The sequence below is a fragment of the Anomalospiza imberbis genome, chromosome 7 (assembly GCF_031753505.1).
Source record: "Anomalospiza imberbis isolate Cuckoo-Finch-1a 21T00152 chromosome 7, ASM3175350v1, whole genome shotgun sequence".
NCBI classification, from domain to species: Eukaryota; Metazoa; Chordata; class Aves; order Passeriformes; family Viduidae; genus Anomalospiza; species Anomalospiza imberbis.
In genome coordinates this window covers 19941448-19966072 of record NC_089687.1, presented here as the reverse complement: position 1 = coordinate 19966072, position 24625 = coordinate 19941448, and the positions used below count along the sequence as shown (strand labels likewise).

Here is a 24625-nt window from a genome sequence, read left to right as displayed (position 1 = left end):
GTCTGAAAAGCAAATGAATTACCTGCAAAGGTCTTAAAAGTGAACTGTAGAAGTGTGTTCAGAATGTAAACTGGCTATACAGAGTATCTACATTCATAGAATGCCATTGCATATCAAATTGGGTTAAATGGCTTAAATCCTGTTGTGCTATGCTCAGCCATGTCAAATGATTCTATGCATGATGCAACACAACAGAGATACTTCATTAAAGCTTCAGGTGATCATTTACTTGTGATGTAAGAAATGGTTCTCAGTCACTTTCTATTGGTTGTCTGCATCAAACCAGTGATCTATAAATAGGCCTGCTCGAGGAACAGGAAGTTGGACACAATGTAGGTACATTAAATCAGCTTCTAATGGCACTGAAAACCATATTAGGACAACAAAACATTCCTCTATTTCAATTATTTTAACCATTTTGATTAGAATCTAATGCCTGGATATTTGTATTAGTATAAGAATCGGTTAACTGTTAATTTTGTTTAATTGCAATGATTTTTAGAGCTGTTTTATTATCACTAGCAATACTCCTCTCTAGCCCAATTTCCCTGGAGTCCATGAATTTACACAGAAATTGAATGTTCTCTGGCAATAGAAAACTGGCCAGTATTGCTTTTACAATTTGGCCACGTGGGTACAAAGAATTAACTAAAACTGTGTGAATTTTAATAGTTATTCTTAACAAGACAGACTGACTGAAGTTACTAGAATACATCTTAAAATTCTGGAGTCTTATAATGATCCAGAGATGAGACTTAATTGATAACTATATAAAACATAGCTATTTTGATTTTGTCTATGAACAAATATTTGGTCCTGAAACTGCAAGCAAAGCTCATGTTATGGTGAAAACTGGACTGTTACTCCTCATATAAAATAATATATGAATGTGAACCTCTGAGAACAAAAGGTACAAAGTACAAGAAAACACCTTTACTAACAAGTCCCAATCTTTCCAATGCACTCTATAGGATTTTAAGTTCTGTTACAGATACTGGTTTCCATTGCTTTTCATGAATATACTTTTCATGACACACTGCAAGACACTCTCATCACACAGAACTACTGTGGCATTCACATGCTGTTACCAAGCACATAGCCTGCCCTGGCTCCATAGAGTCCCTTCTTTGAGATGACTGTAGTACCAGCATTTCTGAGGCCAGGTTTCTTGCAGAAAAAAGATGCTTACTGTCTACAGAATCTGCGCAAGAGCCCCAAGGATAGGCTCCAAAATGGGCTGCCACACATAAAAGTTTCATTGTAGAGTGTGTGCTTGCATAAACTTTATCATTTTTTCTATTCAAATGGGGGAAAAAACCATAAAGCAGAAACTGGATAAAATCAAGTGATGACCATACCACTATTATTTGAACTAAATAAAAATCACATGACCTTACCTTTCCAGCATAGTGCTGAATTCCAAATGACAGTTCCACTCCTTTTGGTCTCCAAAAGTATTTGCATCGTAAGTTATCTTCAAACTTATCTAGACATTGAGAAAATATGTTGATTTAAGTGACAGAGTGATTAACTACAATCTTCATCTTAATTAGCTTGCTAAATTGCTGCTCAAGAAGTCAGAACTGCTATAAACTCATATTATCAGATTGCTCAGAAGTACCAAGCTGTCACATCTTAATGGAACAGTTCATTTTAAACTAGCCCAGTAAGACCGTCTTTAAAAATCACTGTTTGTGGATGCCTTTGTACATGGAAAAATATTAAGTAGGAAGACCCAGTGAGAAGATGTGATGATTTCTCATATTTTGCCATGAATTTATTTATGTATATGCAGGGTTTGGGGTGAGTTTATGTCTTATAGATATATACACTCAAAACTGTGCATATATCACGGTCACTTAAATGCCTGCTATTTGTATTTTCTCTGTCTTCCTTTCTGCATTAATTTAGCTTTGTGCATCAGGTTTTAAGGACATGTTTATATGCTCAATTTGGAACTGTACCTTTGGACTTCTACAGAAAAAAAAAAGCTTCTCTATAAAACCTCTTCTAAGCAGACCTTCTGTTTCCTGTGATTACCCCTAAAGAGCTGACAGAACAAGGAACACAGGTTTCTAAGAAAAGTGTCTTTTATGCCCTGTGATATTGTGCAGGCTCTTTAGTATTTTGTAATGAAATTAGTGCTGTCTGTCCAACACTGAGGGCCCAGGTAGCAATTCCTGCTGAGCCAAGGAAACATCTCTGGAAAGAAGCAGGGTCCAAAGGAACCCATGTTAGTAAGAAACAGCGTTTATACTGTGAAACTTGCTTTTATACTAATTCACCTGAACAAGCAACTATAGACCTGAGACCAGAATCAATTGATAACATTCTCTGTCAGGCTGTGTATGTCAGAAAATATTATCAAAATTTTTTTTCTAATGTTAGAATCCATTAATATTTTTGTTAGGTTTTTCTTTCTATTACCACTTAATCTATTTAATTAATTGAGCTTGTATTTAAAGCAAAAATAGCTAAGTTCGGTATTTCTGGAGGCTGGGACAGAGTTGTGGAATTAATGATTGTCTGGCACACCTGGACAGGGCAAAACATCCCACTTTGCTGTCTGCTTGAGGGATCCTGCTGCGCCGTGCACTGATCGCCAGAAAGGCCGGTCAGCACTGGACAAGGGAAAGTACCTCTGGAAGCAGAAGTTCAGTATTCACTATCAACTGATTTATACAACCCAACAGCGAGGCAGACAACTTTAGCACACAAAGGAGGAGTGTTGGAGGTCCACCCTGGGGTGCGCCCGCCTCTGCCGTTCCAGCCGCCGCTCCGAGGCTGCCGCCGCAGCCCCTTTCCCCACCCAGCCCGCCGCCATGGCCCCGTGAGGGAGGCGCGGCCGAGCTCGCGCCACAGCGCCCCCTGCCGGCGCAGGGCAACCATCGCACCCGCCCTGGCGGGCCGGCGCCAGCAGCGCCCCTGCCGGCCGTGACCGGAACCGCACCAGAGGGGAAGCGCCGGCAGCCGAGCGAAGGCGGCCCCTGGGCTGCTGGTTCGGGTCCGCTCCGGTCCGGTCCGGTCCGGTCCGTTCGGTTCCGTTCGGTTCGGTTGGGTTTGGTTCGGTTTTGTTGGATTTGGTTCGGTTTTGTTGGGTTGGGTTTGGTGCTGCTGACATTGCTGTTGATTGGTTGTCTTGTTATACATATCTACATGTGTACACACATTAATAAAGAACTGTTATTCCTTTTCCCATATCTTTGCCTGAAAGCTCATTAATTTCAAAGTTATAATAATAATTCGGAGAGAAAGAGGTCATATTTTCTATTCCAAAGGAGGTTCCTGCCTTCCTTAGCAGATACCTGTGTTTCAAACCAAGACAAGGAGCAGAATGAAACCATAGTACTCATTCTGTCTGTGACCTGAACTCCGGTTTGAGCTCAGCCTAGCAGTAGTGAAAAATCTTGTACATGTGTTGTGCAGTTTAACTGTAAATTCTTGTTCTTCTCCAACAGTTTGGGTCTCTGCACCTCATTCCATAGAAGGAAATGGAACTCTGTTTCATATCGCAGGGAAAAATGCAGCTCTAGTAAATAAGCACAACACAACAGCTTTAAACATGGCATGTGCTGTGTATTTAAAGTTGGCACCAAAATTTGTCAAAATATATGTAAAATATGCATGAAGACAAGGAAATACACGGCCAGAAGGCACACCAGAAATAACACACACTTCCTATTTCTTATGAGATAATCTGGAGTCGAGCAATATTTTCTAATTGAATAAACATAGGCCTCGGAGCCTGGGAGGTCTTAATTTTACTTTCAACACTATTGCTACATACATGGACAAGACACAGGATATTTCCTTGTACCACTGAAAAAATGATAAGTCCTTGCCACCTGATACTTAAGACAATTTTCCAATTTGAAAAGGATAGAAAACATGTAAGCAGAGAAAAATGATGAAGCACAATGAAAAATATATTTAGAATGTCAAATGAAATGACACAGCCTCAGGACAACTAGGGTGGGAAAACTCAAATAAAGATGACACTGCACTTATAATAAATTTGTCATTTCCCAGATCTTTCCCAGAGTTTTACTTGCACATACCAACTAAAGTTAGGTCTGTTGCCTGAGGAAATCGACTTTCTTCATCTAGCAGAGACAGGAGACCCATGGGTTTCTGAAGGAACATATCTAGAAGTGGACGGTTGTCCTCATACTCCACTGTAGTGGCATCAATTCCCTCACTCTGGTATTCCAGCTACAAAAGTCACCAGCACAGTTTTAATACCGAAATAGTAAAAGCAACATCATCATTAGGGCATTTATGATGCACAGCAATGCTCTATAGGCCTCAACCACATTATTTACAAAACTTCAACAGAATGATGTCATTATCTCACATTTAAATCACATACTCATTTCATAAAGTACTCCTGAATATGATTATGGTGTAGGGTGCTGGATTCAGCTAGACCTCAACAGAGTTGAATTTACCTGCTCCAGTGCAAAGATATGCTGATTGAAATAAAACTGGATCTGTTCATTAGCAATATTTATGCACAGCTGTTCAAAAGAATTTCTTGCGAAGTTCTCAAATCCAAATATGTCTAGTATTCCAACATTCATCCCACTTTCAGCATTGCTGCATGTGAAGATACAAACAAAATTCATTATGGGCAACACCAAGTTAAAATAAAAATAAACTTGCTAAGATTGTATAACTGATTCACTCTGCTGCAAAAATAAAGGAGGAAAAGTGTGTCTGAACCTAAGACAACTTGTGCATTTGTTCAGCATTGCTAAGAGTTCTACTTTCCACTTGCTTCTTGCAAATATCCATGAAGAAGGCAGGAAAATCATAGGTACAGAGTAACAGACACTTAGCAGCCATATTAAAACAAGGGGTTTCAGTAGGCAGATCCCAAATAAAATCTACTGTCTGCTCCTCCAGGCAGAGAAAAGCTGTCAAGGTTTAATGGTACATTTTTGCTACACTCATTCAGAAGGGTAATTACCAAATCTGCTGCTGCTACAAGCTGGACTGTTGAAAGTCCATGTGCTAACTCAAGTACACTCAGTTACTGCCAGAACTGCATGAAATGGATGAGAATGTCTATATGACGTAGTGAAGGAGCAAGTAGAGATCTCAGATCAGAGGCATTTTCACATCACCTGAGAGGTTCCCTTGTTTCTAAAATCTCTACAGCTTCTTCAAAAGATCAAACCAGCCAGATCAGGGCCTGGCAATGAAATCATAAGGATGCACAATATAATATTTCTCTAATTATAAAAAAATTAAAAATAATCACATCTGAAGTAGCAGCACAATAATAATCTGAAATCTGCATTTATTACTTGCTTACAAAAGCAGGGGGACTGTAAGGACTGTATACTGATTTTTTTCAGTGTACTTCAATTATTTATCAGCCTGTTGTATGATTTTCATGTTCACTACATAGGAAGCATCTTTCAAAAAAATTGTACAGTACTTCAACCACCCAATTTCAATTGACTTCAGTAGCTAAATTCTATTCAGCTCTTTGAAAATGATGGGCTTAATGTCCTGGAAACGGGATTCAGTATCACAGCATGCAAGGCATTTTGATGCCCTAGCCAAAATAAACACAGCACTTTTTCTGCAAAATCAAAAATATACAAATGGATGAACCCATCAGACATATGCACTGTAAGTACACATGATTCAGTGATGCGTAACTTGCCATATATTTTTATCTGGCTGAAGCAGTGTATTAATACGATTCACGATCCAGCTGAAGAGTCGGCCATAAAGTGCTTTGGACATGGCATCCCGCACGTCCGCTGCTTTGTCCACCGTGTTCGTCCGGATAATCGTCTCGCCCCGTGTTACAACGCAATGGGAGGTTAGGGCTTCTTGAAGCTCTTCTGACCCTATGCTTAGTAGTGCAGCAGCTAAAAGACAGTGGAAAAAGACACACAATTGTGATTATGGAGCGCAAATCACCAGCATTGACCAACTGCTACCATGAGCTAGAGACTATCAAAAATAGAGTCAAATTGCATATACAGAACTGACAATGTTTAAAAGTATATACCATTATCTAAGGCTTCTGGGTTTGGAACCTCACTTTTATCTGTTTGGTGTTGTGAAGAAATAGCAGCAAACTCAATATTTCCAGTATTTAAGATTCCAGTCAGTATTCTGTACACTGAATACACTTCCTGTAAAAGATGATAAGAAGCACTTTTAAGGAATTCATTTAGATACACACATCATATTTAGGCTATGAAAGAAAAACATGGGCACTGGAATGGATATTAAAGCTTGTAGCTTTCTCTGAAACCAAGTTCTACAAGTTCATGTAAGCTTCTATTTACACAAGAAATAGTGGGACAATTGCCTGAGTATTAACTGGGACCTCAGGGTGGTTTTGCCTTTTGAGTGGGGGGTTATGCTTTCACAGTTCACTTCTGTCATAACACAGATTTTGTGGTTCACAAAATTTTGCACATCCACAAAACCAAAGGGCAGCACTGGAGGTGGTTTTCCTAAATAAGGTCAATAATGGTTTAGCAACTGAATCTCTTACCTCATCAGTAAATCCTATAATTCTAAAACAATGCTGAATTGCTTCAAATTGTCTTCCATAGGAATCTTTAGTAACAATATCATGCATTACTCTTCCAGTTTCATTATCAATATATCTAAACAGAGTGGGAGAAAGAAGGCATCACACTACCATGTATGTCAATATAAGCTCCAGGGACTTAAATGCAAGTACCTCAGTAACTGGAAAGAACATTTATCTCAATAACTTTCAATTATGTAGTTTGATGCTAATTCATAGGAAGCTTTTGTTTCTGTTGCATTAACATCTGCATTTTTTTGTTAATATCTAATAATGTTACCAACATTTCACACACATCCCCTCACCCAGTACAGATCAGATGCATTCAAAGTGCAAACATAAATGAAAAACCTCCAAAGCATATTCTGGGTTCTTCCTGAACCTGAAGCATTATAGTAAGAAATCATAAGGAGGGTTGTCTGCATTTGAAAGTATGATGAAATATCTAATGAGCTTGGTTCGTCCTCCTTCTGTTTTAATAGTTCAACTTCTCAAACAAATGCAAATAATTTAATGCCTTAGTGTCCATCTTCTTCCCACCTTGGGAGGATTAAAAAAGGTCCTTAAGGAATGGAGAAGGATTAAGAGAGATTTGAAGGCATCATATTGAAAGCAAGTGCTGATCAACAGCTAATTACAATGAGCAGTTAAAACAAGTGAGCAATAGTTACCTAGGAGGCTTTTTATCAGGAAGTCTATATTCAGAAAGTTTCTTCTGATGATAAAGGCCAGCATAAATATAATAAAAGATATGGAAATTTTTTTCTCCCCTGGAAAGAAAAAGTATCCTTTTAAAGCACCTGTGTTTATTCTTGTGGCATCTTGTACAATGATTGTAAAAGTAGTTCTTATAATGAGCTCACTGAAGCAAGGTACCCAATCTCCCACTTGTTTTAGTAGTGTAGGATTAGCAGCTGTGAAACACAGAAAACCCAGTGAACACAACATTTCCCCAAAGAATTAAGTGGCTCTGGCTTCTACTCCAAAAGAACAGGACTATTCTTGTTGTCATAACAGTGGTACAAAGGATTTTTATTTTAGCAGAAGACAGAAAAGTACCTAAACCACAGAATTTTTGATAATTAAATCAATTCAAACACAACATAAATGCTATAGGACAGACAATTAATATACCTACACAGCCTGTTTTATGACCCTCGATTTTTCAAGTAGATATTCAGAAATCTTTGCCCCCATTACAGCTCCTGTAGGTGTAAACATCATTTCTAAATATTTTCCAAAGCGACTTGAGTTGTCATTGATGGCAGTGCAGGCATTTCCAAATGCTTCAACCAGAGGATTCACTTGAAGAATTTTCTCACGCAAAGCACGGTTATTGGCCTTGACAGAAGAGATACAAATCAGAAGGATAATTACAAGAATATAATGCTTACCCCCAATCCAATTCTTGCTCCAGAAGCAAAGAATCCTTTTCTCGTGCTTGTATGGAATGGAATATGTGCTTGTATTTCTATTTATACAAGAGGTCCAACAAACTGATAAAATCTCCCACAGGTAGCAAAATACAGATTCTTCTTTCTCTGCAATTGTTCCACCTTTGACTTGTTTTATAATTAGTTAAGAGTACCAAAACCACAGTGGACTAAAGATGCCTACTCGGTGGACTAAAGATGTCTACTTAAGCTCGCACGGTTAATTTTCCAATTATTTTGTGTTAATAGCATTACTCATAACATTTAAATGTGTAAGAGCTTCTAAGATTAGAGCCACAGTAATATTTTTAATTCTTTATTGTGTAAATAATGTTATATGTGATAAACACCGTACATACCTACAGGTACTGAACACTCAGAATCTGGCACCTTCTCCTTAAAAAACTATTGACTGGCTTGGTCTGAGTCATACTCTTGCATCTTAAGTCAATACTCTCACATGTATGATTACTATGTCCCTAAATCAAGTGTGACAATTCACATGAACAGCTTTAAGTATTAAAGTTTAAATAAAGTGAACACTGGGGTAGGGTTTTGAGGATTTCTTAATAATTTTACATAATTGACTAGGAAATACCTTTCCCAAGAAGGTCAAATGTTGGACGATCAGATGGGCACTTTCTGTTTTTCCAGCACCACTTTCCCCACTGATGATAATGCACTGAACACACAAAACAAAATATTTAAGTGCATAGTTCACCACATGGTTGTTTTCTGCTATTACTACTCCTACCTGTTATTTCATGTTTAGTAGCAAAACTATAGAATACTTTAAGGGTCAACTCCCATCTGAAAGGAGAGATCAGCAAAGGCTCAGTGTAGTAATTTATTCCCTAGATTACTAAGATGCATCTTGCAATGCCTGACCCCAAGGTGCATGTGTGAAGCAGTGACTGAGTTTTGAAGGGCTAGAACACAAAGTAGTGACCATGTCTGAGCTCACTGCATTGACTTCATACGAATTAACATGAATCACAGGGTATGGCTGTTTTTGACACACTGACCAAAAGCTTGTTCTGAAAAACAATCTTAATTAATAGGTACTGTGTAGAGAGGCTATTCTGTAGGTGATGCTGATATTCAAGCCAGAACAGCAAACTAGCATATGAATAGTTCAGAAAAATGTGCATCTGTTCACTTGGGTGTCCAGGAAACCATATTGGTCAGGTACCTCCTTCATCTTATTTGACTTTTCAGTCCCTTTCATATCACTGTGTCCTCTTCAGAACTCTCAAATCTGACCAGATTTCTACTCTGGTTTTGCTGATTTAGGAATAAAAGGCTTAAAGAAAAAATTTCCCGAAATACAATATAACAGAACATTATTTACAGCCCTGTAGCACAATGGCAGTATGATTAATACAAAACCTAAACCAAAATGAACAGATCCTTACCTGATCCCTGCTGAATGTAACCATGCTTTGGTAGGCAGCATCTGCAGAGGCAAATATGTGGGGGGGATTTGATGAACGCTTCACACCATGGTAAAGCTTGGAGAACTAAATTCAAAGAAATATACACAATAGTCAAAATATGCAACTTAGCTACATAATTAAGAACTGAGAAGAAGAAAGTGACGATCATCTGTTCAACAGAAAGAAGTTGCCTGTTATACCACAGAACTTCCACTGAATCACCTGGAACAGGAGTGGTAATTCTTGGCACTGCCCAGTTTCCAGAACACAAACTGCAATACCTAGAACGCACTCTGATGTTGCCCACACACGACAATGAAGATAATTGTATCACAAGGAAGAACATTTCAAACACAAGGCTTCAATCAAGGAAATAACCAGTTCATACAAAAGAAACAGTGAATCTGAATTCTGGCCCAATATCTGAAGCCCTGATTTTGGCATCCACGGAGACTAAGTTATTTCTAGCTCCACCTCTCTTCCTATTTGTAGGGAATTAAAGTGGCTTTTATGCCTGCAGCATTTTAAGGCAGAGCTGATGGCACAGGACATATAATAAGCCTTAGTCAGAGCAATTCTTCAGCAAGCAAAAACCTCAGCATGAGGAGGTTCATATAACCATCTTCTGTTTCCAAGAAGAAAGCCCTAAATGCTAGACAAGAGGCACCACTGTGCCTGGGGTAATCTCTGTCCCTCCTTTGGAATTTGTGCCTCCAAGAAGTGAATAAAATCAAATGAACCCAAATTTAACAAACAAAATAAAATAAAATAAAATTTTAGCCACACTGTTCTGGAAAAATAAAAGGCTGAGCTTTAGTCTGTGCTCCTAACTTATAGCATCACTTAAGTATTTTAGCTAGTGGTATTAATATAAAATGTAAAGCAACTTCCATCTTCAGTTTGGAATCTCTCTTACCTGGGGAGAATAAATGCTGAGATTCTGGAAGGGGTTCAAGGCTATTAAAATGTCTCCAACATAAGTATAAATCTGTAACTCAGCATAACGTTTTTGCAGCTGATGGATAATTGTATCCTGAGAAGATTACAGAAAGTTTGATAGTTATACAGTATTTTCCCATTTAGGAAGATTTTTGTAAATATACTGAGAACATTGTTTAAGAAATACTTATTGTAAGTGTTTCTAATTATATTTTAAATGCCAAACTCACAAAATAAAATATTTTCAAAATTCTTGCTAATGTCATAAAACTAAATTAATGGCCATTCCTAACTGCAAATTAGAATATTTTCTTATATCAGCCTGAGAAGTAAATCGTCTGAAGAGAAAATGATAGTAACACATTATTTCTGCACTTCATAGTACACATCCATTTAAATTCTTTTCATTTGGCCATGAAATAAGGATAATCATTTTTCAAGGATTAAATTTTAAATAGTGGTAAAAGACTGTTTAAACAGGACAATAGCACAATTTATTATTATGTCTTTTTCTTGCTGGCATGTAATTTTAGGATTATCAATACAAAAATGTATAGATACTCTGCAAACAAGTGATACAGTGAAATATGAAATTGGTAGTTTTGTAATTTTTTATCCAGAAGTAGTAGATAATACATTATCCTATATAAATCAATTATTTTAGAAAAAAACACTTAAATCTACACCTTTATGACTAAACTTCGCATTTTAGGAAACTCACAAAAATAATTTAAACTAGCATCATTCATAATTTTTTCCACATAATAGTATTCACTGCTACTACTTTTATGCAACTATATCAATTAACAAAGTGAGTGCAGCAGATCAATCATGTAAGAATTCTTTTGCCTTGGAGGGACAAAAGATTGCAAGAAGGAAATATTCTCATTCTGCTAAGAGATGCCTAAAAAGCAGAAATAAGCAAGAACATGAAGAACAGTTGTCAGAAGCTGCTACTCAGACAATACAGTACCTCATTGAGAACTTCTAGATTTACCAGATCGTCATCTAGCGAGTACTTGTCAGCTCTGTCCACATGGTCGGGTCTTCTAGTATGTATTCGTTCATGCCTGGAAGTTGTTAGTAGAGCACCAGTGTTATGAAAGTGTATTAGAGACAGCGAACACTAAGATGCAAAGGAAAGTCATGGGGGAATGTTTTTCTCATGCAGAAACACAGACGTGCTCTCTGAAATGAGGAATTTTTCTTGTGGTATCCTTTTAGAAAAGCAATAGATCAGCTTGCTGTCCAGTGTACTACCTGTTTTCTCTTTCACAATATATAACCCTATCTATTTATCAATGTTCAGCAAAGATTTACTACTTACAGACTTACTACTCCTCACTGACATTCAGTATACAAAAATTTTTTCCTCTTTTCCCTTCCGTCCTTGCTCTAAGTTAATAAACTACCACTCAGTTTAATTAAATGCTACCCCCATATGCCCAACCATAGTACTATCATCTAAAGATATAAGAAGCAGTAAGTAGGATAAAATCCTTCTGTTACCTCGATGTATGCCAAAGTGCCTCCTCACATGACCCTAGATGTGGCCCAAAACAATGTTTTTGAACCACAGCTGCCATCAGACTCTAAATTGTATGGATGTTCACTCGGCTTGTCTCCAGAGATTTAAGCCACACAACAAGCAGCAGAGACAAACTGTCACATAACTCCTTTATAATCAGATTATACTGAAGGAATCTTTGAAAATGTGGTGTATATGTTTTTAAACAACACATCATGTTGAAATGGGAACAAATTAAGAGGCTGTAACATGTCTTCCACAGAGGGTGTGAAATATGAACGCTATAAGCACAACTAGGCTTTTCTTTACAACAAACATAATCAAAGCATAGTAGAAGGACACCCACCGAGATACAGTCTGCATCCTGCTGAGTAACATTTAGCATTGATCCTCAATGACAGTCCTTGACAGACTGTTTTTGCATTGGTTGCCATGTAGAAAGTAAGAGCCACATGATCAAGCATCCTAAAACAAGGCTAAATATTATACCAAGCAGTAGCAGAACAGCACCGTAACTTGGCAGGAAACACTTGTTTATCTATAATGTTCAAGGTTAATAAGAAGATGTAGCAGGTTTCTTTAATCCTATCTTCATATGCTCTTGGAATCCTTTTTGAGGCATTTGCATTTTCCCCCTTTATGTACACTTCTATATTTCAAGCTAATCAGCTTTCATTCAGTAAAGAGAATGTTTTCATATCCAAGAGCTATTACATCATCAGAAGAATTATTGCAAGGAAAGCCTCTAGTAAAGAGGAAGGAGAAGAGTGTTAGCCATGAATACAGCTTCCCTGATAACTGTGAATCACATTAAATGATCATATTTTTTCTGTCAATTTTTATTAATTTTCCTCATTTCCTTTTGGCTACTCAATGAGTTCTAGAAAACTATAATGGTTTATTTGAATTGTAACTAAATAAAACCATGCAAACAGTTTTGTCACCTAGGAAATAAAAGACTGGGAAGACAGCAGGTTTTGCTGACAGTCCCACTACATTCCTACAGACAGTAGTTTGCTTTATGTTGTACATATGAAGCAATGAAAGAAGGACACAAAAAGACAAACAAGAAGCTATGTAAGCAAAATTGCTATAGTGGGTATTACTTCCCGTGGGCAGCATGGCGACCATTTCAATTTGTTGAAAATTCCATTCAATTAAATATTCCGTTTTCTGGTCTTTGATTAGGTATTGGGTTGTGGGTTCTTTTTGGCTTCTTTTTTTTTTTTTTTTTGAGTCACTATATCCAAAAACATTACACTTTGCTGACAAGCCAGATCCTCAAAGGAGTAAGAATGCATGATGTACTACTAGGGTTTTTAAGTGTTGTTTCCCTTTCAAACCAGAATTCAAGCTCTTATTTTACTGCACAGAAAAATATTGTTGTAAATAATGTAAATAATTTAGAGATGGGAGCACCCCTTGGTCTACAAACAAAGGAAATATTGTAACAGTTGCTTTACTCCATGAAGATGCAACTAACAAAGCAATGACTAGACATTTTAGCTAACATAACTCATCTGTGAAGCTTCTTCTTCCTGGAGCAAAACATCATAGCTACAATACTGAATTGCAACAAACTGCAAGTAGGGACTCATCTACCAGAGGTGCAAGGAGGAGGGGGAAGAGGGCACATTCAAGCCTAAGCATGTCTAATTGAAGAATGGCTTTGTAAACTAATCTGTTATCTGATTGTGTATTAAACTCCTACTGTTTGTTCACCTTAAGTGATAAATGAATCATTTTTTTAATTGGAAAGGGTCCCTTTTAAGCCTATGTAAATAAATAAGGAAACTGGTCTTAGTTAAATATATGTAAAACATATATACCTTTGTGCAAATGTTTTCCAGCACTTAACTCATTTTCCTAAGTACATGATTAAGAGGATATTAGGAGCATAACATCACATTAGGTTCAAATCTCCTGCTGGCCTCATCAGTTTTCTACTGACCCTGTGTCCTCCACTGCATTGACAGAGTGGGAAGGAAAAATACAAACAGAAACCTTTAATTATTTCCACAATTTTACATCTGAAATACAATCTGCTTTTAAAACATACATAAGAAATTCTTAAAAAGCAGAAGGAAACCCTCTTAATTGGGGAAATAACTGTCAGTATACTTTCTGCATAAAAAGTAGAATTATCAGCCATTTTTTCAATTCCCCTTCCTTTCTGGCAATATATAAAAAGTTCAAACTCTAAGCAAAAGGGAAATCAAAGATGTGTTATCTTCCCTAGTTTTCCAGTAATTTTCTGAAGCAATCCCTGCAAGACGCAGTCTCTTCACAAAACGAAACAACTGCCATAAAGGTGCAAAGGGCCAGTCTCTCAATGTACCTAACTTTATTATAGCATCACAGGATGGTTTGGGTCAAAAGAGACCTGAAGAGCACCACTAGATTGATTCCAGAAATCTAGTGGTGAGCACTGCCTGTTTAAGAAGGCTCTATGCTCTGAAGCACCCTCCTGTTACCATTTTATCAGGCAGGAATAGCTGGAAGGGACAGTTTTCTTGGATTTTGTAGGAGGAGCAAAAGGCAAGAAGCATTTCTTCCTTTAGAGAACCATTTCATGAAAAGACAGGAAGCATTCATTTGTTCTTCTGTCTTCTGCTGGTAAAGATACAGTTTGAAAGAAAGTAACCAGTTATAGTAATAGAAGTGCACTGTAAATAGCTATACACTCCTATATCCTGCTATCAAGGGATGGGGAAAGAAAAGCTAGATGGACCACACTGACTTCTAGATCAAAAAGTCATTTTGCTGGCAGGTCCAACCTGAGCAACAAAGCAACACAGACCAAGAATTTTTGCCTTCCTTTGGAAGCTTCTTCTCTAACCTGTCTCTCCTCCAGCACTAACATCTTCAGGGCCTTCCAAGTGACCTTTACTTTGGCCTCTTGGTGCAGTTAACCATTTATGTTTGCTGTTTGTTTGTTTCCAGGATTCACAAATGTACAATGGTTTCTGTATTTGGTCTTTAGATTATTGCCAATTTTAAAATTAATTCCTGAGATTTACAAGAAAAATACTCAACACAATGAGAAAGAAAAAGGGGAAGAGATACTGCCACACAGAGATACACAGCCTATTTCCCATGCATTGCAAAGACTTAATTCTTCTCCTTTACATCAAATTTCAGCCTGAAGTAATTTGTTGAAGCAAGGTAATAATAGAGACACTGACACAGCCTTAAATACAATATAAATGCTACAGCTATATTTTACAACCTCCAGTAAAAACACATGCACAATACTCAGAACAGGGTCACTTTTGGGGGCCACAGGAGCTTTGAGTTTTAAAAAAATATATTAAAAGGGAGAAAAAGGACTTTTAAACTCATTTTTCTAACATTCATATAGAAGAAGGCTGGAAGAATTGCCTTAAATTACATTGTGTATAGCATCAGAGAACTATTTCTGGTTCTGTTTCTGTTATTATCTCTGAGTCCAAAGAAAATTACTGGCTGGATGCAATCAAGTTCCTTTCTGTTAATTGCTTTCAAATCTAAATGTGAGCTGGCAGAGAAGTTTGATATCTGGTAGTAAGAATTACTTCCTTGGATGGACTGCTGCTGTAATCCAGCTGGTTCACGAGAAGGGGGAAGCTGCCAAGACATGGTACTGTCATTCTAATATCTGACAAGGTAGCCTGAACATTCCTGCCCTTCTCAAACTATTAAATGCTCTTTTTTTTTCCTTTTCTGTTTTTTTCCCCAGGCTTCTTCAAGTTTGATTCTTCCCGATGTACAATTTGCTTTTTATCCTTCAAAATGCAAGGTTTCACAAGTGTCTGTTCCCCATTACAGAAACAAACTTCTAAATGGTGACCAGCAGTAGCACACCGACCCGGCATCATCCAAACCTGTAAACTCTGAACTCCTTATTAATAGTCTACCTTAAACTTGTTTAAAACCATATTCATGCAAGTGTTGAAGCTTTTTCATTCTTTTAAAAACCGAAACCAGAGGTTAGAAGAACTTTTCTGATTCCTATGAACGAGTCTCTTTACAGACAGGAGCATAAGATACCTATTCTGTAGGAAAATATCCAAGAGAAGAATGAGCCATGTCTGGAGCTGGCCTCTTCAAACCTGCTGATAACTTTGAACCATAAAACCCAAACTATTCAATGCTTGATCAACTTTAACTTTCAAGCACCAAATCATTATAAAACTTTGACATTGGAAGTTAGGTAAATAACATTAGGTTATAGAGGAAATACAGAAGACTCTATTTCTTCTCAACTTCACCTCCAGTGACATTTGATAGACAGAGCTAACTAAATAAATGTAAATGTCAACTGGTGATTATTAAATATTTTTGTTAATTCAAAATTAATATACATTTATCTACTGCAATTCATACAGGTGTTCCACATTATCTCCTCTGAAGGAACAGCCAAATGCCACACAGAAACCCACAATATCTAAAATTTTGAAAGACAGCTTCAAAGAATATTACCAAGAGCAATATTTTTAGAATGCATTCTGTGAAGACTCTTCTTCCCTGTCTCCAGTTCTAAGCTTTTAACCAGGTATTTTCCTCCCTGATGTTCTGCTTCCCCACCACAGTAAAAAGGCAGCTAATAGATCTGTTACTACATTTGAATTTCTCCATCTCATGTGCTGTTATGACATTTCTTTTTTAGATTTTCTCCTATGCACTATTCTGGATAGAGCAATCTGTTATTTTAAGACTGAGCACAAGTAGATAATGTCTTAATTGTGGTACAGTCAAATGGGAAAAGAAAAAATCAGAACATTTTCATTTCATTCCCTTTTGCTGATGGTCAGTACTTTTCAAGGCCTTCAGTTAAAGACTTAAAATTCTACAGTTTTCCAGTAGTTCTACTCACAAGCCATGAAACAGTTTTTGTTTTGTTTTTTTATGGAATAAAATGGAAAGTTTACTTTTTTTTGAGAAAGTTTTCCTAAAGATTTTATCATCATAATTTGCACAAGTAAGAGCTGGGACAATCGACAGAATACCAGGGTTCTAAATGAGTTTCCCTTTTAAATGTCTGCATGACAAGCTCTGTTGTATTTTTAAACATTATTTATGGGACTTAGTATAATTCCTAGCTTAAAAGGCTTTGAAAGTTTTTACATCTGTTTTTCAACTTTTTCAACACTGAAGCAGCTGCTGGCTTTGCCAGCTTGAGATAAAGTCCTGACAAGGACAAAAATATGGGGAAAATATTTGATGTTTATAAACAAACACCAGAGAATATACTCACTTTTTGCAGTGCATTTTGCCAGTGTAGACAGCACAAAGAGTTATTTAAAATTTAGCAATATTAGGAAACATAATCTCCTCTGACTTTCTCCTTAAGCAGGCTGGTTATCAGCCTGTATGTTGGAATCTCTTGTACTATGAATCAAAAAAGCAACCAACCACACTAATAAGTTCAAGAGATCAAAAGGTGTATTTGGAAAGTGAGCAGCTCTCTCATAACCTCCCTTAATGGATTATCAAACACACTCAAACATTATTTAACAAAAATATAATCTCCACAAAGAAAATGTTTACTCTTAAATGAGAATTAATAATAGCCATAATTTGTAACATATCTTTGCCTAGAGCCTTCCCAAAGTGTTCCCCAGGCTCTAGGGCAGGAAAAATGAAAATAAAAATGGCTAGAGCTCCAGGCATTATACATGTTTCTCTTCATTACCAGGTTTACAGCAACCTAAGAGTACAGTAAGGCTTTATAGAACAAGATGAGGTTCTTGCCTCAGCAAACTGCTCTTTTCCATAGGTATGATATATTAAGTAAAACTATTAATAGACATTTCATGAGTGAAAGGAACAGAGAAATATTGAGGGCAAGTGATAGAACAGATATTAGACAGCAAATCAGAGTGAGAATGAGGAACAGAACACAAACCTCTACTATGTTTTTGTATTAAATTCAGGAGGTGCTTAAGCATTCTTGGTATTTTAATGACAAGCAATTAAATGAATCTTCATCTTGAGGAACCTATCCCTGAAATATAGCAAGTTTATTATAAGATTGACTTGTGTACCCTTTTTTACTTAGAGAATACATTATTAATCACATTCAGACACACCGAGTCTATCAACACTCAGTTATTATTTTTGTAACAAAAACATTTTTATAGTTCCGCTTATAATTCCTGACAAATGTTTGTTTGTTCTGTTGGCACACCTTGCTGTAACTTAGATTCCTTCTTTTTTCCTGTGTTCTCCAATTTTATGCTACATGAGGTACCAGTCTTTAGGAATGGATGAGATTTCTTGTTCTCACAATGTTACTATGCACAAGGACACTATGTGACCAGCCATCTTATACTATTTGTGTGAATACAGAAGCAGGGAAGCAAAAAAAAAAAAAAAAAAAAAAAAAAAAGGAAAAATAGGAAAAAAGTGAGACCCTGTGAAAGCACCCTCTCTGATTTTAAGAAATGCTTCCTGCCTAGAGGCAGCTACATATTGATAGGAATAAGACTGCTGTGACTCCCAAGATGACCTAGAAATCAGTATCCTTGTGCTAAAAAGGAATTCTCTGTTTCACTTTAGAATAAATGGGAAGAAAAATTCAGCATGACTGGAATGAATACATGTGAAGCAACATTCTGATGTACTAACCTTTATTTCTCAAGGATTGAAGAACTTTCCTAAAAATAGAACTAGTGGACTACTTAACACTGAATAAATTTCCTAGAATTAAACTTCATATAATTGTTACTATGTCAAAGCTGTTAATGGAAAGTGCATTGATGCTAATTAGCAATTATGCTTTGGTATTGTTAGAAAACAAACACAGTTAACTGACAGCTTATAAAAGGGATATGGATAAGAAAGATAATACCCAGAGCTCATCTTTACACAGTTGTGACATTAGACTTTCTCACCGAGTTTTTCCACATGAGAGTATAGGACACAGGCAATGCAGGAGAGGACAGCTAATGCTGAAATGCCAAAACACAAGAATTTTAGTGTAAAAGATGCCAACAGATGAAAAAAAGAATCCTCTTTCTCATTACAAGTGTGGAAAGAAGGGTATTCTGTCTGGGTTTTCTGAAAACACCTATTTGCATAAGGATTGAAGATATCTGCACCTCACCAATGAAAATAATTTAGGGAAAAACATAAAGAGTAGTTTCAAAGAGTGTCTTTTTCAGTAAAAAGGCAGGATGAATTGTTAATGTTATTTTTAATTTTAAAAGTGGTCTTTTACCAGCATATACATTTTCTTTTCATTATTAATTTTTAACCTAAAGGAAATCAGAATAGAAAATTCTCTAGTAAGTTGCTTCATGAAAAAGTAACAACAGTAGGTTCATCAGCACCAAACTGATGATAGCAACAAATGTGTGTTAACAGACTTCTTTGAGCTCAAGGTCAATAAAGAACCCCTTCAGTTCAGAGGTCTGAAAAATGTACTGAATTTAAGCTTAGATATACTGCACACAAAGCTGACAAAAGAAGAATGAAAGAAACTAAAATAAGGTGATGTTTCAGTCTGTGACTCCAGAGGCTAACCCAGATGGTCCTACCAAAAGGGGCCAGCCTGTTTCTTTCTACTACTCTCCTGCTTATTCCTGGCCATGTGAAGCATTCCCTCCTTCACTTCAGCTCTATCGCCCGAGGCACCTCTCTGCAATCTCTAACAGAGTAGTAACTCTACTCTGTTAGAAACACAGCAGAAATCTGTGTTTCTGCTGGCTTAGTTTTTTTCTCTCACTGTAGAAGTTCAAGCTCAGGAGGTTTCTGACAATCCCTGAAGCTGCAATAAAAACAGCATCATGACTTTCCTCCTGGGAGTTGATGGAAAATGAAAGAAGCCAGTTCTCTCCTTTTCAGTAGCAGTGCACTGCTAGATCAGCTCTCCATGTCTTTCCTTCACACACTCAAAATCATTAGTAGTGACTTTTAAGTCTGCAGGCTTGCTCTCAGGCTCAATGACATGAAGAGATGTATCAAAATAGGCAAAACTGGCATGGCTCCACTGGAAAGAGAATCCTATTTAAAACCCTACAGGCGCTGAGTCAGTACAGAATCAAAAGACACAAATCCAAAGCACCATCCTGGAAGACTTTCATATGAGACAAAACACCTCCTGATCAGCTGTCATCACCAGTGAGTCCCTGAGCTCCCTCAAAGAAGAACTGCTGTTAACACAAGCATACTGATCATTTACCAGTGCTCTTTAGAACATTTTCTCTTACTTATCTTTTAAATGATTGTTTTGTACTGTTGCTCTACTCCTAAAAATGGGTGTCTGTTTTTCTTTATTTCTGAACACCAGGAAGTTAATGTACATTTCATTGTGCCTGTCATGGGCACATCAATAAACAGAAAAAACATGCACCATATTCAATGTTGCAACAGAGAAGTTTTACCTAACATGGATTTCAATTGGCCATATTTACTTTGAAGATGTACTTTTTACATTCAGATGACTTCTACAGATCATTACAAATGAATGCCACTAAATTTTTTTACAGTACGATCTCGTCATATGTTCTCCTATATGTCAAATTTTATATGGAAAATTAAATTGTAGATACATTACAGAGGTTTTAAAGGCTTTTAATAGGCAAAAAATTTTCTAGAGGCTACAATATCCCTATTACAGAGCCCAGTTTTTTACTGTTATGAGGGTATGTCAATCCTCTTGGGAAAATTATAATTAGATGCTGTTAGTGGTTGTTTTTTTGGTAATAATCTTATGTTTCTAGTCCAGCATTAACTGTCTGGCCCACAGACTTAATATTTTGCAGAGATGTACTTTCGCTATCTCATTACATTTGTACCAATTTGATCAAACTTAAAATCTTTAGAATATCACACTGAACAATAAGTTGTAGATTTCAGAGGTAAACAATAAGTAGATTTTTGTCCTCACTGAGCATCCTCTCAACTTCAATCACAGTGGGCTAGTCCTTCACAGAAGACTACCACAGTATAATGCTAAAACAATCGGAAAGATTTTCGGTTTAAAATAAAATATTTAAGCTGGGTTAGGTAGTGACAGGACAGACAAGGAGTTAAACTCCCTTAAATGAGCACTGATTCATACTAGAGTGCTGGAAAGCAAAATCCTTCTTACTGTCCAGTCATGTCTAAGGTGCAGTAGCTTCTCTGTCACAGCATACCCAGTTAATACATGAAAAGGCTTGAGGAAAGAATGCTGTCGTGGTCTTGGTTCTTTGTCACTCCACATTATGGAGCTCAATCCCAGAAGAATGTATTGGAATACCATGACAAATCCATTTCAGAGTTCCTCTTAGCACAAGGATCATTTCACTCTGTCTGTATGTGCAATCAGGTCAACAGCTGGAAAATATACCTCTTGGGCCAGCCATGCCATAGCTGCAGGAATGTGATGTGTGAGGTGCTATATGGCGAAGGAATCTTAGGAAACTAGATAAAGCAGTAACTTCTACTGTAATGCTGGCATAACTCCCACCCACAGTGAGCATTTCCAGATATGTTTTCCCAGAAAACAAAGAAACCAACAAAAACAAACACACACACCCCATGAAACCAACCAAACAAAAACTCACCATCCACACAAGTCAGCTTCACCTTGAAACTATACTTAACAGCCATTCCCTTACTTTAACTTGTACACTTTTGTTTGGGCCTTTAGCATTTCAGCTACAGAGATTTATGGCATGCAAGTATATACATGTTTATGACTTCTGAATCACAACATCTAATTTACTTCATCAACATTAGTAGGTGGTTATTTATAATAATGGGACAGAGCTTATCTAACTCTGGAATTTCATATTACAGAATGATTGCTGAGCTTGGGACAGTATGTTCATTTGCATTTAATTCTCTTTTGAAACAGTGAAATTCTGCCACCCTCTGGACAACAAATAAACTAAGACACATTTACAGTCAGCCTCAAAAGATGCCACTTCTGCCGATAAACATGCATTGCTTTTTAAGCACATTTTAAAATTAATTACTGGGCTGAATGAAAAAATAGAAGTTACTATTAAACTATAGGCAAAACAACTACTTTCAGTACTGAACAGCCTTCTTACTAATAGGATTTAATCAAACAGCAAACTTCAAAATTTTCTGTTCTTAACTTTTTCTAATAGTCACTTGAATACTCACAGTTGTATTTTTAAAGATCTGTTACTGACGTATGATACAATGTTTTGTGCCAACATTTATTTCCACAAATAAGAACATTCTGGAATTATCAAGATCCTTCTGATTGAGCCAAATGAGAGCAAGTATAGAACAGAGTTCAGTGGGAGAAAGAAAGGCAAAGAAAGTTGCATTATGGCTGATCAAAGTAGCTTTAAAATGTATCAAAGGGACAACACAACTCTTACATTCACCTGGCAAGCAGCACTTCGACACATTAATATGATCATTTGAAACAGTAAAAGTCACATTCAAAGTTTCAATTTTTGCTTCCAGTATTAGTGTGGGGAAGGAGGGCTGTAGCATAGATGTTGCTACATACAGTACTTTGTACAGTACCTTGTTTTGGATATGGAGCCCAGCTGCTGCTGTTTTTGGATGAGCTCAGCCAGCTGTTTTTGCAAAGACATATCTTTACCATGTACTTGTTTAATAAATGGATGTTCCAAAAGATGGGTGACCGAAGGACGCTTCTCAAAATCTTTGATTAGACACCTGTGACAGAGAAATAGGGGTCTCAGACAACTATGTTTTCATTACAGCATGAATTGAGTCAACTTACTGTGTGGCTGTTACTCTGCTCTCTTTTTCCACAAATTTTGAGTTCCTCAATATGTAACAAAACTCTTCCATACTGCAATAAATCTGGCGTAAAATACTTAGCTAGGGGAATACACTCTACAAGAATACTAGTATAAAGGCTAAAAATTCGAGCTTATTTAATCTTTCTTTTTAACTGTAACTAGATAAAAGGAAAAAATTATATTGTATCCTGTAAGAGCTGTACCATTAATATACAAAAAAAATAAGATGAATAGACAATACTTCATTCACTTTAATTTTCTATCTATTCTCCAATGAGAGTTTGACTATGGACTGTAGGATACAGCCTATTGAACATCACCACTGAAACCTGTGGTACAACACTAATCAGAAGGATTTGATGTACAGCTTTGTTTTTAAATTGAATGTCATGGGAAGATATTCTATATCAATGATGAGTGTTAGCATAAGAATAACAGAAAATTCTGCAAACCTGCATAATTCAGTCTGGAAGAGAAAGGAATCAGTCAGAGTTAAATGCTAGCCATGGTACCAAAGTTCTTTCTGTGAACTAGTGCAGTACAGATGAACTAGTAATGAGTAAAGAAATATATCCTATTAAATCAGCATAAAACAAAACACCATACTAATTTATATAATTGAGATTTAAGTTTGGAAAAGCCATCACCCAAGCTGAATTATTTTCTGCATCATAAAGCTGAAATAATATCATTAAAACAGAAGAATGGTCCAATAGGATAAGACTGCTTTCAAGTATCCTCTAATTAATAATGTTAAATAATTCTATTCCTCTTGCTAAAATAATAATGATATTGACATTATTTGAGAATGTGGGAAAAAAAAGTGCTGCGATTCAGTATATACATCCCTTCTAGTATCTATAATTTTAGCAAATTATAACTCAAGTTGAATTTATTTGATGAGATGCATATTACATACTTTACAATTTCCTTTCATATTTTCTGAATAAGTACCTAAGTACTTCCCTTGCAGGGCCAAATACCACAAATCAAGACTATCATTTTAGCCAAAAGTTCAGTGAAACTTAAATACCTTCTAGAATTTATATTCTAGTAATAAAAGTAACAATGTACAAAATTTAAACTACATTACAAAAAAATCATACATATTAATTGATTTCAAATACTACCAAACACATTAGCAAGTTATTAAAGTTTAGCCTCACCTCAAAGACTTTACTGAAGACTAAAGTCTGGTCTTAAAATGATCCTGAAATATCTTTGAACATAACTTTAATACTTTAGGTTCCTGAAAATCATTTTGCTAACCTCTTCTGTACATCTAGTCCAGAAAAGAAAGTCTGTAAAATGTGTTACCAGTTTTGGAATTATTTTGGAGAATTTTGCTATAGGCTGGAACTGCAGCCTCCTGATAGAAACACTAAAGCAACACAACCTGCTTTATCTCCATCCCTCTGAGCGCGGGGCTATAAATACCAGTCCTTCCCCTCCAGGAAAAGATCCATCATTAGCCTTGAACAGGTTCTGACAATCTCCCCTACCCCTTTTCTTTTTTGTAATCTGGGAGTTTTAAAAGTCAATACACCCACACAGACAATACAATCCATGCCAATCCTGTTTAAATTCATGTTTCCCGAGAAAAAGGAAAAAAGCATTTGAAAAGAAAGACAACATTAATCAGGAAGACAGAGGAAAAGAGAACAAAACAATAAGTGCTATGCATTATACAAATTCACAGATTTCTGGCAAGTGTCTGAAGTGGAGATTTCAGTCTGAAAACTCATGCACTCATGACTTTTACCATTCTATCAATAATTCCAACTTTACAGTATTTATGTTTTATTGTTAATAAATAAATGTTCTTGTTAAATTTGATTTCATCTAGAGTTTTTCAGTACTATAACTGAATCCAAGTGAATCTATATCATAGGATCATGGATAGTTTGTGCTGGAAGGGACCTTTCAAGGTCATGTAGTTCAAACCCCCTGCAATGCACAGGGACATGAACTATATGAAATTGCTCAGAACCCCGTTCTACTTGACC

At 36.6% G+C, this 24625-nt stretch overlaps 1 protein-coding gene across 11 annotated transcripts in view; it reads right to left on the bottom strand.

The window, feature by feature from the left end:
- MYO3B (myosin IIIB) overlaps positions 1-24625 on the bottom strand; it is a 214312-nt gene that overhangs the window by 111998 nt on the left and 77689 nt on the right. For 3 of the 11 annotated variants that reach the window (XR_011000806.1, XM_068195832.1, XM_068195836.1), the window contains exons 11-23: positions 22363-22530; positions 11344-11440; positions 10348-10464; positions 9411-9515; positions 8594-8677; positions 7701-7903; positions 7234-7332; positions 6524-6638; positions 6029-6155; positions 5675-5885; positions 4449-4596; positions 4059-4212; positions 1398-1486 (exon numbers count right to left, since the gene is read on the bottom strand). Coding sequence is in view for 10 of the 11 variants with exons in the window: in XM_068195832.1 (XP_068051933.1) it covers positions 1398-1486; positions 4059-4212; positions 4449-4596; positions 5675-5885; positions 6029-6155; positions 6524-6638; positions 7234-7332; positions 7701-7903; positions 8594-8677; positions 9411-9515; positions 10348-10464; positions 11344-11440; positions 22363-22530 (1717 nt within the window). In the remaining variant the exon portion in view is untranslated. Of the gene's footprint in view, positions 1-22; positions 173-1397; positions 1487-4058; positions 4213-4448; positions 4597-5674; positions 5886-6028; positions 6156-6523; positions 6639-7233; positions 7333-7696; positions 7904-8354; positions 8475-8593; positions 8678-9410; positions 9516-10347; positions 10465-11343; positions 11441-22362; positions 22531-24625 lie in introns of those variants that run through there. The other 8 variants (XM_068195831.1, XM_068195835.1, XM_068195834.1 and 5 more) reach the window with 6 other exon arrangements.